At 37.6% G+C, this 13,964-nt stretch overlaps 1 protein-coding gene across 1 annotated transcript in view; it reads right to left on the bottom strand.

Annotated features, from left to right (window-relative positions):
• LOC129947460 (uncharacterized) overlaps positions 1-13,964 on the bottom strand; it is a 179,828-nt gene that overhangs the window by 139,227 nt on the left and 26,637 nt on the right. The window contains exon 2 of the mRNA XM_056058023.1: positions 9,747-9,960. Within this exon, the coding sequence (XP_055913998.1) occupies positions 9,747-9,881 (135 nt within the window). The 5' untranslated portion in view covers positions 9,882-9,960. The remainder of the gene's footprint in view (positions 1-9,746; positions 9,961-13,964) is intronic.

Below are 13,964 nucleotides of genomic sequence, written 5' to 3'. Positions count from 1 at the left end.
CAACAATCCGCATCAAACAAAATTCGCCAACATAAGCCTAATATACGCGCGTGCCCCAACAGAGGAGAAAGATGAAGACACCAAAGACATATTCTTCGAGCTCTTGGACAAGACATATGAGCAATGCCCTGGCTATGACATTAAAATTGTCTTAGGAGATTTTAATGCCAAGCTAGGAAGGGAAGACATCTTTGGTGACATAATCGGGAGATACAGCCTGCACGACACTACCTCCGACAACGGATTCAGGCTGATCGATTTCGCTGCGGGGCGAGACTTTCTGGTAGCTAGTACGCAGTTCACGCATCTTAATATCCACAAGGGGACATGGAAATCTCCTGATCAATCAACCGTCAACCAGATTGACCACATTGCGATCGACGCACGACACTTCTCCAGTATCCAAGATATCCGAACATTCCGAGAGGCCAACATTGACTTGGACCACTACCTCGTTGTAGCCAAGGTACGGTACGGATATACCGATCCAAGCCAAAACAAGGAAGTACTGTAAGAAGATTCGACGTTAGACGACTACAATCGCAAGGGACTTTCCTTTTGCGATCGAGTCTATAATAACCTTTTAAGGAGTCCTATGCTGTCTGCATTAAGCATTAAAAACCAATGGCAACATTGACCTGCAGTCATCAGAGATGCCGCCTCTGAAGTGTAAGGTTTCATACGGCCACCACAGCGAAACCCCTGGTTTGACGACCAATGGCGGCAAGCGCACGCATCGAAACAAGAGGCATACAAAACGGAACAGAGGAACACCGGCTTCTTAGATGAAAAAAAGAGAGCATGAGAAGCGCGCGATCGAGCAGATAGAGGGATGTCACAACAGGAATGAGGTTCGTAAATTTTACCAAAAGGTAAAAAAAAACTCCCAAGGGTACCAGCCACGAACCGAAGCCTGTAAAGCCCGTAACGGCGAAGACAAACCGAATTCCGCTGTAATGGAGATAGAACCACTCAACCTCGGCTACGCAGATCAACAATTCCGCCTACCTGACCTTGACGAAGTGAATATAGCTATATCTAAACTTAAGTCAAACAAAGCTGCTGGAGCAGACGGCATTGCTGCCGAACTATTCAAAGCAGCAGGCGATGACTTGGTAGGGAGCATGCACCAACTCATCAGCAAAATATCGTCGGAAGAAAGCACGCCCGATGAGTGGAATCTCATAGTGTGCCCGATACATAAGAAAGGAAACCCCTAAACTGCGCCAACTACAGAGGCATCAGTCTCCTTAACATAAGACAAGGTGATGCACTGTCATGCGACTTTTTCAACATCGTTCTGAAAAGAATTGTGCAAAACTCAACCATCAACACTAGAGGCACAGTCTTCCAAAGGTTTATCCAATTAATCGGATACGCAGATGATATTGACATATTTGGAAGATCAAAGCGTGATGTCAGTGGAGCGTTTTTGAGCATTGCGACGGAAGCGAAGAAGATGGGTTTAGTGGTCAATGAGGGCAAGACCAAGTATATGCTGTCATCAAAAAAGGATACTAAACGACGACGTCTTGGACAAAACGTCACCATTTACAGCTATATCTTTGAGGTAGTTAAGGACTTTGTCTACCTAGGCACCGCTATTAATACAGACAACGACACCAGCGCTGAAATCAAACGAAGATCAAATCACCATCTATAAGACACTCATCATCCCGATTCTCATTTATGGCACCGAGGCCTGGACCCTGTCAAAGAAAGATGAGAGCGTCTTAGGATGCTTCGAGAGAAAAATTCTTCGGGTGACCGAGCTGGCTGGAGACGCATGTTGGTAGAGGCCCAGGTCCGCCCCGGACTATAGCACCACCTCAATTCAGTAAGTTAGTATTTCTTGCTTAAAATATGTTGGATATGACAACAAAATCATATCTCTTTGTAAAATTTTGACATTTGGGATGACAAATTGACGTTTTGTCATAATAACTTCTAAGTTAGCAAAGAAACGGATACACTTCTAAAATACGTTATAAAGAATGTCACACAATCTAAACGGACTGTTGACGAATTCAAAATAATTTGTAATTGTTATACCTCTAAACACTCCATTTTTTTTATTTACGGTACATCTTCCAGTGTCAAACTTGTCAAAAATACAAACTAAGTATAAAAACAAGACAAATATACAAATTTAATGTAAAAAAAAACTTAAATGTCATTTTGCTTTCTAATGACAATCAATAATTATTGCAAAAATATAAAATGAAAAAGTCAATTAACGTCACAATTAAAAGAATGAAAAACATTTTGTAAATATCTGAACGAACCTAACAAAATTCTTTCTTATAACAAACTTCAAAGCCAATCTTGCATTTATGTACCTATGTATGTGTTTCTATACCTAAATATTATACTGCATTTGTATAATCCTCTAATTAATAGAAGAAATAATTATTTTTTATCAAAAATGGTCTGCATATCCAACTGTGCCCAACCATAAATCACTTTATCTTATACTATATAGAAACGTCAAACAACGACACACACGAACACACTGCATTTTCCTGTCATTCGGTTATGATATGTCATCGACATTTTATTCTCCATCATTTTTCAGATTAATTGGTGGTGAATTTAACGAAGCAAGGCAAAAGCATTCATTCATTCATCGTTCGTTGATTTGCTTGACCAAATCCAGATGATATGGCGACATTTGGGCGGCAAACTGTTGAAGTTGATGTTTATCAATACACAAAGCTCACATATGGTACATTATTATACGCTTCCATTTACCATTCACCAGAAAGCAGCAAATTGCTATATTGCTGCACTGACTGGTACTCGTAACTGCGGCTAAATGCATGCTGCACGTTTTGCAGCCTGCCCACATCATATGTTTTGTTGTCTGAACTCTGAAGAATGTTTCCTTTCCGAGAAGAAGCATTGTAGATATTGAATGTGTACGTGCATGTGCATACATTTGACAGCCACCCACAAAATGACATTTCGAAAGTGTGTGCCTGTGCATGTGAACACTTTCATTGACAGATCATTCGTACCTGCCTACAATAATAACTGTAAATGTGCAGCATCGAACAATATTTTCACTCATGTTTATTTACCCCCTCCCCCACACTCTGATCCCTTTTTTGTAAGTTAGGTGCAAACATACCATCAGGAGGGACTTCACCAAAGACGAGAGCCAAAACGATTCGCAGAATACGGTTATAAAGTAATACTGACCTTTGCCAACAGAGTTTTAGTTTTTCTTTTTGTTTTCTTTCTGCTTTGTTCTTTGTGTAATCGCCCCCCAAATGGGCATATTTAGTGGCTTAAATGTTAATTGGGTCAACATAGGGGGCCAACCAAAGCAACCAAATGAAACCGACGCGGGTTCATTTTGTAAGTTCGCTGGCTTTGCTACTTTTACGACTCATTGTGCTCATTGTGCTCCAACTCCTATATATTATTATATTTATTGCCTTGGGGCTTGTGTTACTCTTCGTTGTGTCGGTCTTTGGTCTTCGTCGTCGTCGGTGCTAATATCCAGTATACGTTAGGTCTATAGGTATACGGAGGTACACCTTTTATACTCTACTTAGGGAACATCTTATGGTGGATTTTTGTGTTTGGTAAATTTTTGTTGGATTTTGAAAAAGATTGTATTACGTACATTTTGTGCTTTTTGCTAATGGCGTGTTCTAATTTTCTTTTTCTTTTATCTCATTTGAACAAAGGATTTTATTATTATTATTAAATTTTAGTGATATTTGATTTTTGTGCGGTTAAGAATTTTACAATTAATTTTTGTTTGTTTGGAAAGGTGGCAGATTATTAAAGCAAAGCAATATTGTTTAAAGAAATCAGATAAACTTTAATAGAAGCTAATGTGGCAAATTCTAAAAATGGTCTTTAAAAGATGCTTAACTTCTTAAATGCGCTTAATGATAACGGAACTAAAAGTAAAACAAGTTAAAATGTCTAATTATAGAATTAACAGAAATGTTTATGACGTTTAAACTTTGATGTTTATTTGATTATTATCATTTGACCCAAACAACAATTGCAAACAAATTTAGTTTAAGTAAAATTGAAAATTGCAAACAAATTTACTTAAGTTAAAATTGAATATTAAAGGTTTAACATTAAAGATTGTTTACATTTGACATTTTATTAAGGCCATATTCTTGAAGTTACATCTGTCAAATTGGTTGTGGTTTGTTGTGTTATGCCTTGGCACAACAATCTGCTGTTCATTGATTTCTAAAAGGGCGTTATAGGCTTTTCACACCAAGTCCAAAACTAGGTTTTCGCGAAATTATAGGTTTTGACCAAAAACCTACATCGAAAACTCAAGTTTTCTTATACATTTTTGGTAAACCCCAAGTTTTATATAAAACCTCTTGAAAACTAGTAGCCATTCAAAGTTGAACTAAACAAACAAACCTTTTGAAACATTCAGCGCTCAAATTAATGTAAACAAAACAGCTGATGGCTGCTGTCAAAACAAATATTTCATTTCCTTACAATTTCAATTTCCTTACAAAATAAGAATTATTGCCTTTTGTTTTTTTTATTTACAGAATATGGAAGAGAAAAAAAGGAAACTTTTGGGAAAAAACGTCGTAAAAAAGCCCCGGTGACTATTTGCGACGCTGGCGGATCTTCCATAATTCTACAGATTTTCAAACGCTCTTTGTTAAGCGAGGAACCGGAATTCACTATGGCTACTGGCGTGACCACTCAAAGTACGAGGAAGACTTGTTCATAGTTCGTAATGACGTTTCCAAGGGAAGCATTTTCGAAGTCGTCGGCACAAATATGTTCGACGCTTTCGCTTACTGCCTGTAGAAAGACTTTGCGGTCACTCCGTTCAATCACAAGGGTTTGGGAGATAAGTTAATATGTGGAGGAGAATAAGTATGAAAGAAAATCTTTGGTGGAGGCTTCACACAATGTGGGAATCGTTGTTCCAGTGGACTATCGCCCTTGATGGCATTTCCAGATCCTTTAGATTATTGCAGTTTTGCGGCTCAATTTGAATTGGTTACAATTCATTTTATTTTCAAAATAAGTTGAGAAGAAGCAATAGTCATTACTTTTTATTACAAATTTTTTCATCAATACAAAATTTGACAGCCGCTGTTAAACAAATTTAAATGTCAAATGAAAACGTGTACATGTTCGGGGTGAACTATTTTCGGGTTTTCGAAAACTTTTTGCCTCGGTTCTGGGTTTGGTGTGAAAAGGATATTAGGCAGTGGAAAATAGAGAATTTATTTAGCTTGCTTTTACACAGAAGGGGCATTCTGGATAAATGGATTGCTATTATCATAATACTCGTATATATCTAATGGCTGAAACACAAATACGCTTCAGCTTCGGCTTCCCCTGACGTGCATGCTATCACAATGGAGCTTCGACTTCACGTTCTGTTTGACAATCGTAAGGAAAAGTACGTAATGTAACGTAATGTGATTTCAAACGGAAGCTCTAGTTCAATTATCTGAACATTTGCTTTGTTTGAAAGCTCAAAAGCTGTAAAAAATGTCAACAAGCAAAATATTTGCTCTTTGGAGGAATGAAATAAAAGAAATGTCATTCAAAGCAACCTTAAAGCAAGGCCACCGTAACGCAGACGAAGCCGAAGCTGAAGCGTGTTTGTAATTCAGCCATTAATGTCATGTATCAGAAAAGCAAAGGCTGCGTTCGGAATGCTGAATGAAAAGACATTTAAAAAATTAGTAAGTCAAGTTGTTTACACAAAAAGCACATTTTTGGTGATGACGCGGGTAGATTTTGGCGCCCCGTTGTGGCCATTTTGTTTTAGTGACGTCTGTCAAATCTTTTGTTTATTATTTAATTGTTTAATGCAAATCAACATTTCAAGTTACACGATTGAAAAGTATGTAAAACTGATAAAAGAACGTTTCGCGCATTGCGCCAATTTTACGGCAGGCGTGGTGGCCCTTACAGCGAAGCCTAGGTAGACGAAGTCCTTGACTACCTCAAAGTAATGTTTGTCGATGGTGACGTTTTGACTAAGACGTCGGTGTTGTATATCCTTTCTTGACGATAGCATGTACTTTGTTTTGCCCTCATTAACCGTTAAACCAATTTTTGCCGCCTCTGCCTCAATACTCACAAAAGCCCCATTGACATCACGCTGAGTTCTTCCGATTATGTCAATGTCATCAGCATATGCTAGTTATTGGACAGACTTTTGAAAGAAAGTGCCTCTAGTGTTGACGTGTGAGCTCTGCATTATTCTTTCAAGCACGATGTTAAGATACTGAGGTTACATTCATCGGGCTTGATTTCTTCCGACCATATCTTACAGATAAGTTGGTGCATGCTTCCAACCAACTTATCTCCAGCTGCTTTAAAGAGCTCGGCATTCAAGCCATCCACTACAGCGGCTTTATTAGACTTCAGCTTCGATATGGCAATCTTTACTTCGTCAAAGTCGAGAGGACGGGATTGTTGGCTTTCGTCGTCTATATCGAATGGGTCATCCTGCCTGACAGCGGAATTCAGTTCGTCGTCGCCGTTATACAGTCTGCAGAAGTGGTCTTTCCATATCCCCAGCATTGACTGCGGTTCCACTATGATGTTTCTACTTTCGTCTTTGCAGCCTTCGGTTCTAGGTTTATGTACCGGTGAATTTCGTTTCACCTGTGCATAAAACTTTCGAACTTCATTTCTGTTTTTAAACATCTTCGATCGCACGCTTCTCATGCCCTCTTTTTTTCCTTCTGAGAAGTCAGCGTTCCTCTCGCCTCTTCTGCTCATGAGCTGCTCTCGTCCTTTTGTGAAGCGCCGCTTTGCGTGCCTGTTGTTTGGCTGCATTTGCCTCCCGACATTCCTCATCAAACTAGGGGTTCCTGGTTGGTGGCTGTTAGCTCCTTGGAAAGTGCGGACATCCATGATGCTGGAAGCGTGTCTGGCGTCGATCGCAATATGGTCGATAGGGTTGACGGTAGATTGATCTGGAGAAGTCCAAGTTCTTTTGTGGATGTTGAGGTGTGGAAAACTCGTATTGGCTACCATGACGTTTTGCCCCGCAGCAAAATCTATGAGCCTGAATCAGTTGTCGTGCAGGCTGTTCTTCCCGATTATTCCAACAAAGATGTCTTCCCTTCCTAGCTTGGCTTTAAAATCGCCCAGAACTATTTTAATATTGTAACTAGGACACTGCTCATATGAGCTCGAAGAACATATCTTTGGTGTTGTCAATTTTCTCTTCTGTGGGGCGTCAGGCGCTCATTGATGCACCTATAGTTCAAGACTTCTTGCCTAAGTCTGGCTCCAATGATGAAGCCGCTTCCAAATAAGCACTATTGATTTTCGTGGTAGCAGTCACCATAGTAAATATTGCAGTTTTTCATCCTCTTTTTGCCCGGCTCAACCCATCGTATTTTGTGGATGACGGTGATGTCTGCTTTATAGCAATCTAGGGCCTCCGCTTATTCTTCGGCTGCATGTGGTCTGTTAAGTAACCAAAAATTCCACGTGCATATCCGAAATTCTTTGTCGTTAATTCGTAGGTTGTCAACAGTAAATTGGTCCGTATTCGAGACTTGTTGGTGCTTCGCAACTATGAAGCTTTTACGTGGCCAGGAAGTCACCCCGACGGCACAACCCCCAATCTGGTGGGCCAGATCCTAAGTATAACTCCAAGGATAGGGAGCCGGATAAAACCGCTCCTTATACACCTGGGCTCCGAATAAGTCGAAGAAGCCCTAGGAGGTGTTCATTAAGTAGTTCAACCTAACTGGAACTGTAGACACCACCGTTGATTCCATCTCGGGAATTCCTCCGCTGCCGACTAATGAGAGTGTTTTTGTACGATATAAAAACCAATAAAAGTGTCAAGACGATACATTGAGGGAGAAAATGTTGCAAAAAAAAATATTTCTTATAGAAATCTTAATTTAGGAAATATTACTGAAAAATTATTATAACTAAAGCTCTAACATAATACCTTCATAGCTATTATTCCTAACAACAAATAAAATGGAACGTCAATGTTGACCTTAAAAAAAATTCTTAACTAAACAAGAAGAATGCTTTAAGTCTAAAAATTCGCATATAAGCAAACGAACTTTCATAAGTATAAACAATAACTTAGATAACATAAATTAACTGTTTGTATGTCATAGAAACCCAAATTACCATGAACTCTAAGAACTTCTATTTTTAACCCAGAATACCAAAGAACCATGAAAATACCTATTTCCAACCACAGATCGCTCCTCCCACATTTCCCTAATGCATTTCACTATTTATATGTGATATGATCAAACTAATTTTCTTCTTTACCTGCCTAAGCATAGTTCACAAAAGTTCATAAAACTGATTCACCTCGTTTTCATGCACTTATTTCGAATCAGCGATTACACCGACTTTTATAATGCTTTGCAAACAAAACAAACTCCTAATCGGTGGTGGAACATCTCTCTCGCGCTCTTCGCTCGATGGCTTGATGAAATATTAAGCTGCAAAAAGAGTGATTCATTTCCGACCTTGTGGTGATGGTACATTCATTCCATACAACCGCATCAGTAAACCAAACGTAAAAGCAAAGCTAAGCCAAGTTAAAACCAACCAACACGTTTTATCGCAACATTGCATCATTCATAAATTGTATAGGCTATATAGACTCAGGCTCCGAATCTTACTAAGGCTCAGGCTCAGTGGATGTTGTTACACATTTTCCATCATCTCGTCTTAAAATAACGTCGACTGAACCTCCTCCTTGAAGTCTATTAACATCATCAGCAGCATAGCACCAGCACAAGTAACTCCCAGTCTCAATCCCAGTTCCAGTCATCAAGTCTTATAATCCCAACATATCACGGTTACGGTGCTGTGGTGGTGGTGGTCGTCGTCTATTGCTATTACCAACTCCAAAATAGACAAGTCTTCAAGTCTTGAACCATGTTTCTACACAATCGTACACCGGTGAAACAAAATCAGCGTTTAGATTTGCACGCAAGCGCTCTATAGTATACCATAGACGCGAGCGGCAAAAAATCGTGGGAACTCATAACCAGGTTTTCATTTCCAGAGCCTCAGCGCTCCAACAGGTATTGAAAGTATCTTTTATCTTTTATTTATATTTCTTGCAGTCGTCGTTCGTCTCCATCGTCAACGACGACGACGTTATTATTTCTACCTACATATCTGATATGGTGCGTGTTGAACGAGATCTTCTCAAAATGATACCCACCACCGCCGCCGCCGCCAATGCAACGGAGTCCTCGTAGTTCGTTCGCGCTGAACTCCAAGACCACGCGTGGCTCCATATAAAAAATCGGTCCACTGTGCGCCATACGGATAATGGAAAATGGCCATTTCGGCGCCGTCTACAGGCTTTATTTGGACGATACAATGCCCATAGGTTGTCTTTTTTTTTAATGCGGCCAGCGCGATTGTAAACTGGGATAAGCTTTAGATGGATGGGTTTTTCTTTCAGCACAGCACATCGCAGCGCCCAACAGCCAAAGTCGCATAAAATGTTTTAATTTTCAATTGAAAGTGAAGTGAATTTTCAATTCCAACTCGAAATCCACATCCACATAAGGCATCGAACACACCATCAATATTTATTTTCATTTTTACTTTTTCTTTATTTATTGTTTAAAAATTTGTTTTGCAAAATTTATTTGTTAGTTGGACAAGCTTTAATCCCTGATAATGGCCGCGTAAATGTTTACTTTTATTTGTTAGTGAAAAAATTAAAATAAATATTTATTTATATTGTATTTGTGTATGAATATACTCACCACATCCTTTGTTGGTGGCTCGAGTGGTAATCCTTGGAATTTTTGCACCGTCAATGGACTGATGTTGATGATGGGCGTTATGGCACGTTTTGTTGAATTTTTGGTGGTAGGAAGAGGCTGCACTGTGTCGGTCATGTTTATTGCGGCATATACAAATATAATGTGGGGTATATTCAGTATAATATCATTATCCAGTAAGGATTTTGTTTAATCTCTGCAAATGAAATGGTGGATTTATGTTGGCGTAATAAATTAACAACAAAATACAAAAAAAAAGATTAAATTAAAATTAATTGTAAATAAAATACAAATAACAAATTAACTAAAAGATAAAGATATCACCAGTGGATTTAATATGTGGCATTTGGTTGTTGGAACATTTTGTAAAAGGTTTTACATAAAAATTTTCGAAGTCAAACCGTAAAAACAGTGCAATCGAAGACTTCGTGCAACTTTTACCTGCACGTGTACTTGTCAAGTTTAAATATACATTGTTCCCCGTTTTTAAAATTTCACAACTCTGTAAATTAAGACAAATCAAATTTTATACTTAAAAAGTAAGTATACGCCATAGTGAACGTGTTACAATTCATCTGACTATAGAGTTTTCGGACCAAAAACTGTGTGTCATAAGAAACAAAAACCCTTCCTCAGAATTAAGGTGCCTGATGCATTTAATTCTTTTTTCTTATTTTCAAAATAGAGGATGTGGATACGGTATAAGTAATATTTGACCTGAATGAGATTTTTGAATATAACTTTGTGTAACCCTAAAAATATGTTTTAATTCCCAGTAGAGCTTAATGAGCTTTTTCTTGTTTGTCGAGCATAATTATTAAAATTGCATACTCTAAGGAATTTTCAGATACATTTACTCACTCTGCAACATTTCACGATCAAAATGTTGCTATACGATCTGAAATTTAAATGCACAACTTTTATTTACGATCTAATTAACTGACTGAGTAAAGCACTGTTCACATGAGCACGACCAACGAATGAACGAATATTCGCCGATTTTGACATTTCTTTCACATGAGAGTTTTTAACTCGTCGCGAATGAAGTTTGACTTTGGCCACCGAAACCAAACCAAGAATGATTTTTTGGTTAAGTACGCGCTATTATTAGCTTCCCGTAGGAAGTTATTGCAATGGGTCCGATTTGTCAAATTGAAAATTTTGACAATTCTCGACGTTTCAAAGTAACTAGAGTCGAAATAAAAGATTTTTAGAAAGATGTCTGTGCGTGCGTGTGTACGTACATTCGCGACGTTTTTTTCGTCGTCCATAGCTCAAGAACCAGAAGAGATATCTATTTCAAATAAATTTTGTTATACAGATAATAAGGCAGAAATATCCAGAAAGGGCTCTGGAAAAAATTGCGTGGGTGGTTTTTAAACCATAGCAGTTTGAAAAAAAAGGTGAAATTTTGGTTAACCCTAAATATCTTACGAACCAAAAACGCTAGAGACTTGAATTAAATTTTATATAATATATTGTAACGTGATATCAAAGAAATATATTAAAATCCATTTAACGATTTTTTTTATAAATCAAAAAAACTGAAAACAAAAGTTTGTCACCTCCAAAATTTTACGACTAAAATATGATTTCATCTCCAAAACAAAAAACAATTTTGTGCAACGAAAAATAATGTTTTTGACATCTGATAAAAAAACAAAAGTTTGTCACCTCCAAAATTTTACGACTAAAATATGATTTCATCTCCAAAACAATTTTGTGCAACGAAAAATAATGTTTTTGACATCTGATAAAATTTTGAGAAAAAATCAAATTGACAGTTTTTTTTTATAAAAAATAAACATCTAAAAAAACAAAAATTGAATATCGACTCAAATATCTTTTCAAAAACTTGAAATTTAGGCTTCGAACTTATTTTATATTATGAAAAATATTGTTTTCAACATTCTGAAAAACGTTAAGAAAAATCAAATGGACAGTTTTTTACAAAAAATAAAAACCTACAAAAAATTAATAAAAGTTGGTAAAAATTGATTTTCGACTCAAATATCTTTTCAAAACTTTGAGATATTGGCTTTAATTTACTTTTATCTTTCAAAAAATATTGTTGTCAACATTCAGTAAAATTTTGAAAAAAATCGAATGGACAGTTAAAAAAAAAATAAAAACCGAAAAAAAAATTAACAAAAGTTGGTAAGAAATAATTTTCGGCTCAAATATCTTTTCAAAAATTTGAGATAATAACTTTTTACTAATTTTTCTTCTAAAAAATATTGTTTTCAACATTAGGACAAATTTTGAGAAAAATCGAATTGACAGTTACTTTTTACAAAAAATAAAAACCTAAAAAAATTAACAAAAGTTGGTAAAAATTAATTTTCGACTTAAATATCTTTTTAAAACTTTGAGATATTGGCTTTGAACTACTTTTATATTATAAGAAATATTGTTGTTAACATTGATAAAATTTTGACAAAAATTCAATTGACAGTTTTCTTACAAAAAAAAAAACCAAAACCGAAAAAAATTAACAAAAGTTGGTAAAAATTTACTTTCGACTCAAATAGTTTTTCAAAAATTAAAACTATTGCCTTCAAACGTATTTCATTTCACAGAAAATATTGTTTTCGATATTCAGTAATTTTTATATAAAAATGCAACGAGATGGGAAGTAATCCGTGTGGGTCGCATCCCAGCCTCTTTTTTAATTCGTTGCTTGTGTGGCTAATGTGGAACACGAATACAGTTTGACAGTTCGTATCAACTTCAATTTTTTTCGCGGGAAATAAATTTGTTTTCTTTATATTTTCCAGTTTTCAACAAATTCTGTTGTTTTGTGCGTTCAGTGTGAAATAAGTAACATAAACGCTCTAAATTTTATTGATAAGTACCATCTATGAACCAGTTATGAGAGAGATACCAGCCTCGGATAACGAACTCCCTCTTATGGTAATCAGACCCGGAACGACAACGGACTACGCATTGATAGTTTGTACCTGGAATTTAAGAACCCTCTACACTCCAGGTGCAACTCAGAAACTTGAATCTGTCCTCTCGCAGTATAAGGCAGATATTACTGCGATCCAGGAAAGACGATGGATAGGATCAGGGACAATGAAGAGAAAGAATGGCGACATTTATTATAGCTGTCATCAAAGATTGCATGTATTTGGATGCGGATTCGTCGAAATCGGGAAATCGGCTTAGATCGAAAGTCGTGGATTTCAAACAAATAAGTGAACAGAATATCAGTATAATATGTGCCCACGCCCCTATCGATGATGCTAAGGAGTCTAGGAAGGAGGATTTCTACGACCTCCTGGATAGAGCCTACGAATCCTGTCCAGACGACGACGTCAAAATCGTACTCGGAGACTTCAATGCAAATATCGGAAAGGAAGACATCTTTGGCGGATTAGTTGGAAAACACAGCCTACACGAAGAAACAACAGATAACGGCTTCCGACTAATCGACTTTGCTGCAGCTCGTGATACGGTGATAATTAGCACTAGATTTCCAAGACGGAAGATCTACACAGCAACCTGGCGATCTCCGGATGGTCAAACCACCAACCAAATCGACAATGTGCTAATCGGCACAAGGCACGCATCCAACATCCTGAACGTGAGCATTTTCCGAGGAGCAAATATTGACTCTGACCACTTTCTGGTAGTGGCTAAGTTTAGAGCTCGAATATTAAACGACAAAAAAACACGTGCGGCCCAAAGAAAGAAGTTCAACATCGGTTGCCTTAGCACATTTGAGAATGCCAGAGAAAACAGCGAGCGCCTGAGCGAGCGACTCTCCGCCGCCGTCCTCCCAAATACTACAGACGTCAACACATTGTGGAACCAATATCGCGAAATAATAAAAAATGTAGCCCAAACCACCATAGGTTACCAGCGAACCCTTGGTATGATGATGAATGTTTGATATTGAAAAGAGAGACGGAAAATGCACGTGTGCAGATGATGCAACGGAAAACAAGAGCAGCAAGGGAAAAGTACCGCGCGGAAAGGAGAAATGAGAAAAAGACCCTCCGAAGGAAGAAAAGAGCATCCGCAATTTCTCAGCTCAAAGATCTATAGAAGTCTCGAGCCAAGAACCCGACGTTTCTTTAAAAGGTCGAAGCAATTAGCTTCTGGTTTCAGAACAGGGACACAAGTTCTTCGAAACAGTGAAGGAAACCTAGTCACCGAAGCACAGGGAATTGTAGATGTTTTCAAGCAGCACTT

The sequence above is a fragment of the Eupeodes corollae genome, chromosome 2 (genome assembly GCF_945859685.1).
Source record: "Eupeodes corollae chromosome 2, idEupCoro1.1, whole genome shotgun sequence".
NCBI classification, from domain to species: Eukaryota; Metazoa; Arthropoda; class Insecta; order Diptera; family Syrphidae; genus Eupeodes; species Eupeodes corollae.
The sequence above is the reverse complement of the archived record's forward strand: the minus strand, read 5'-3'. Positions and strand labels throughout refer to the sequence as shown.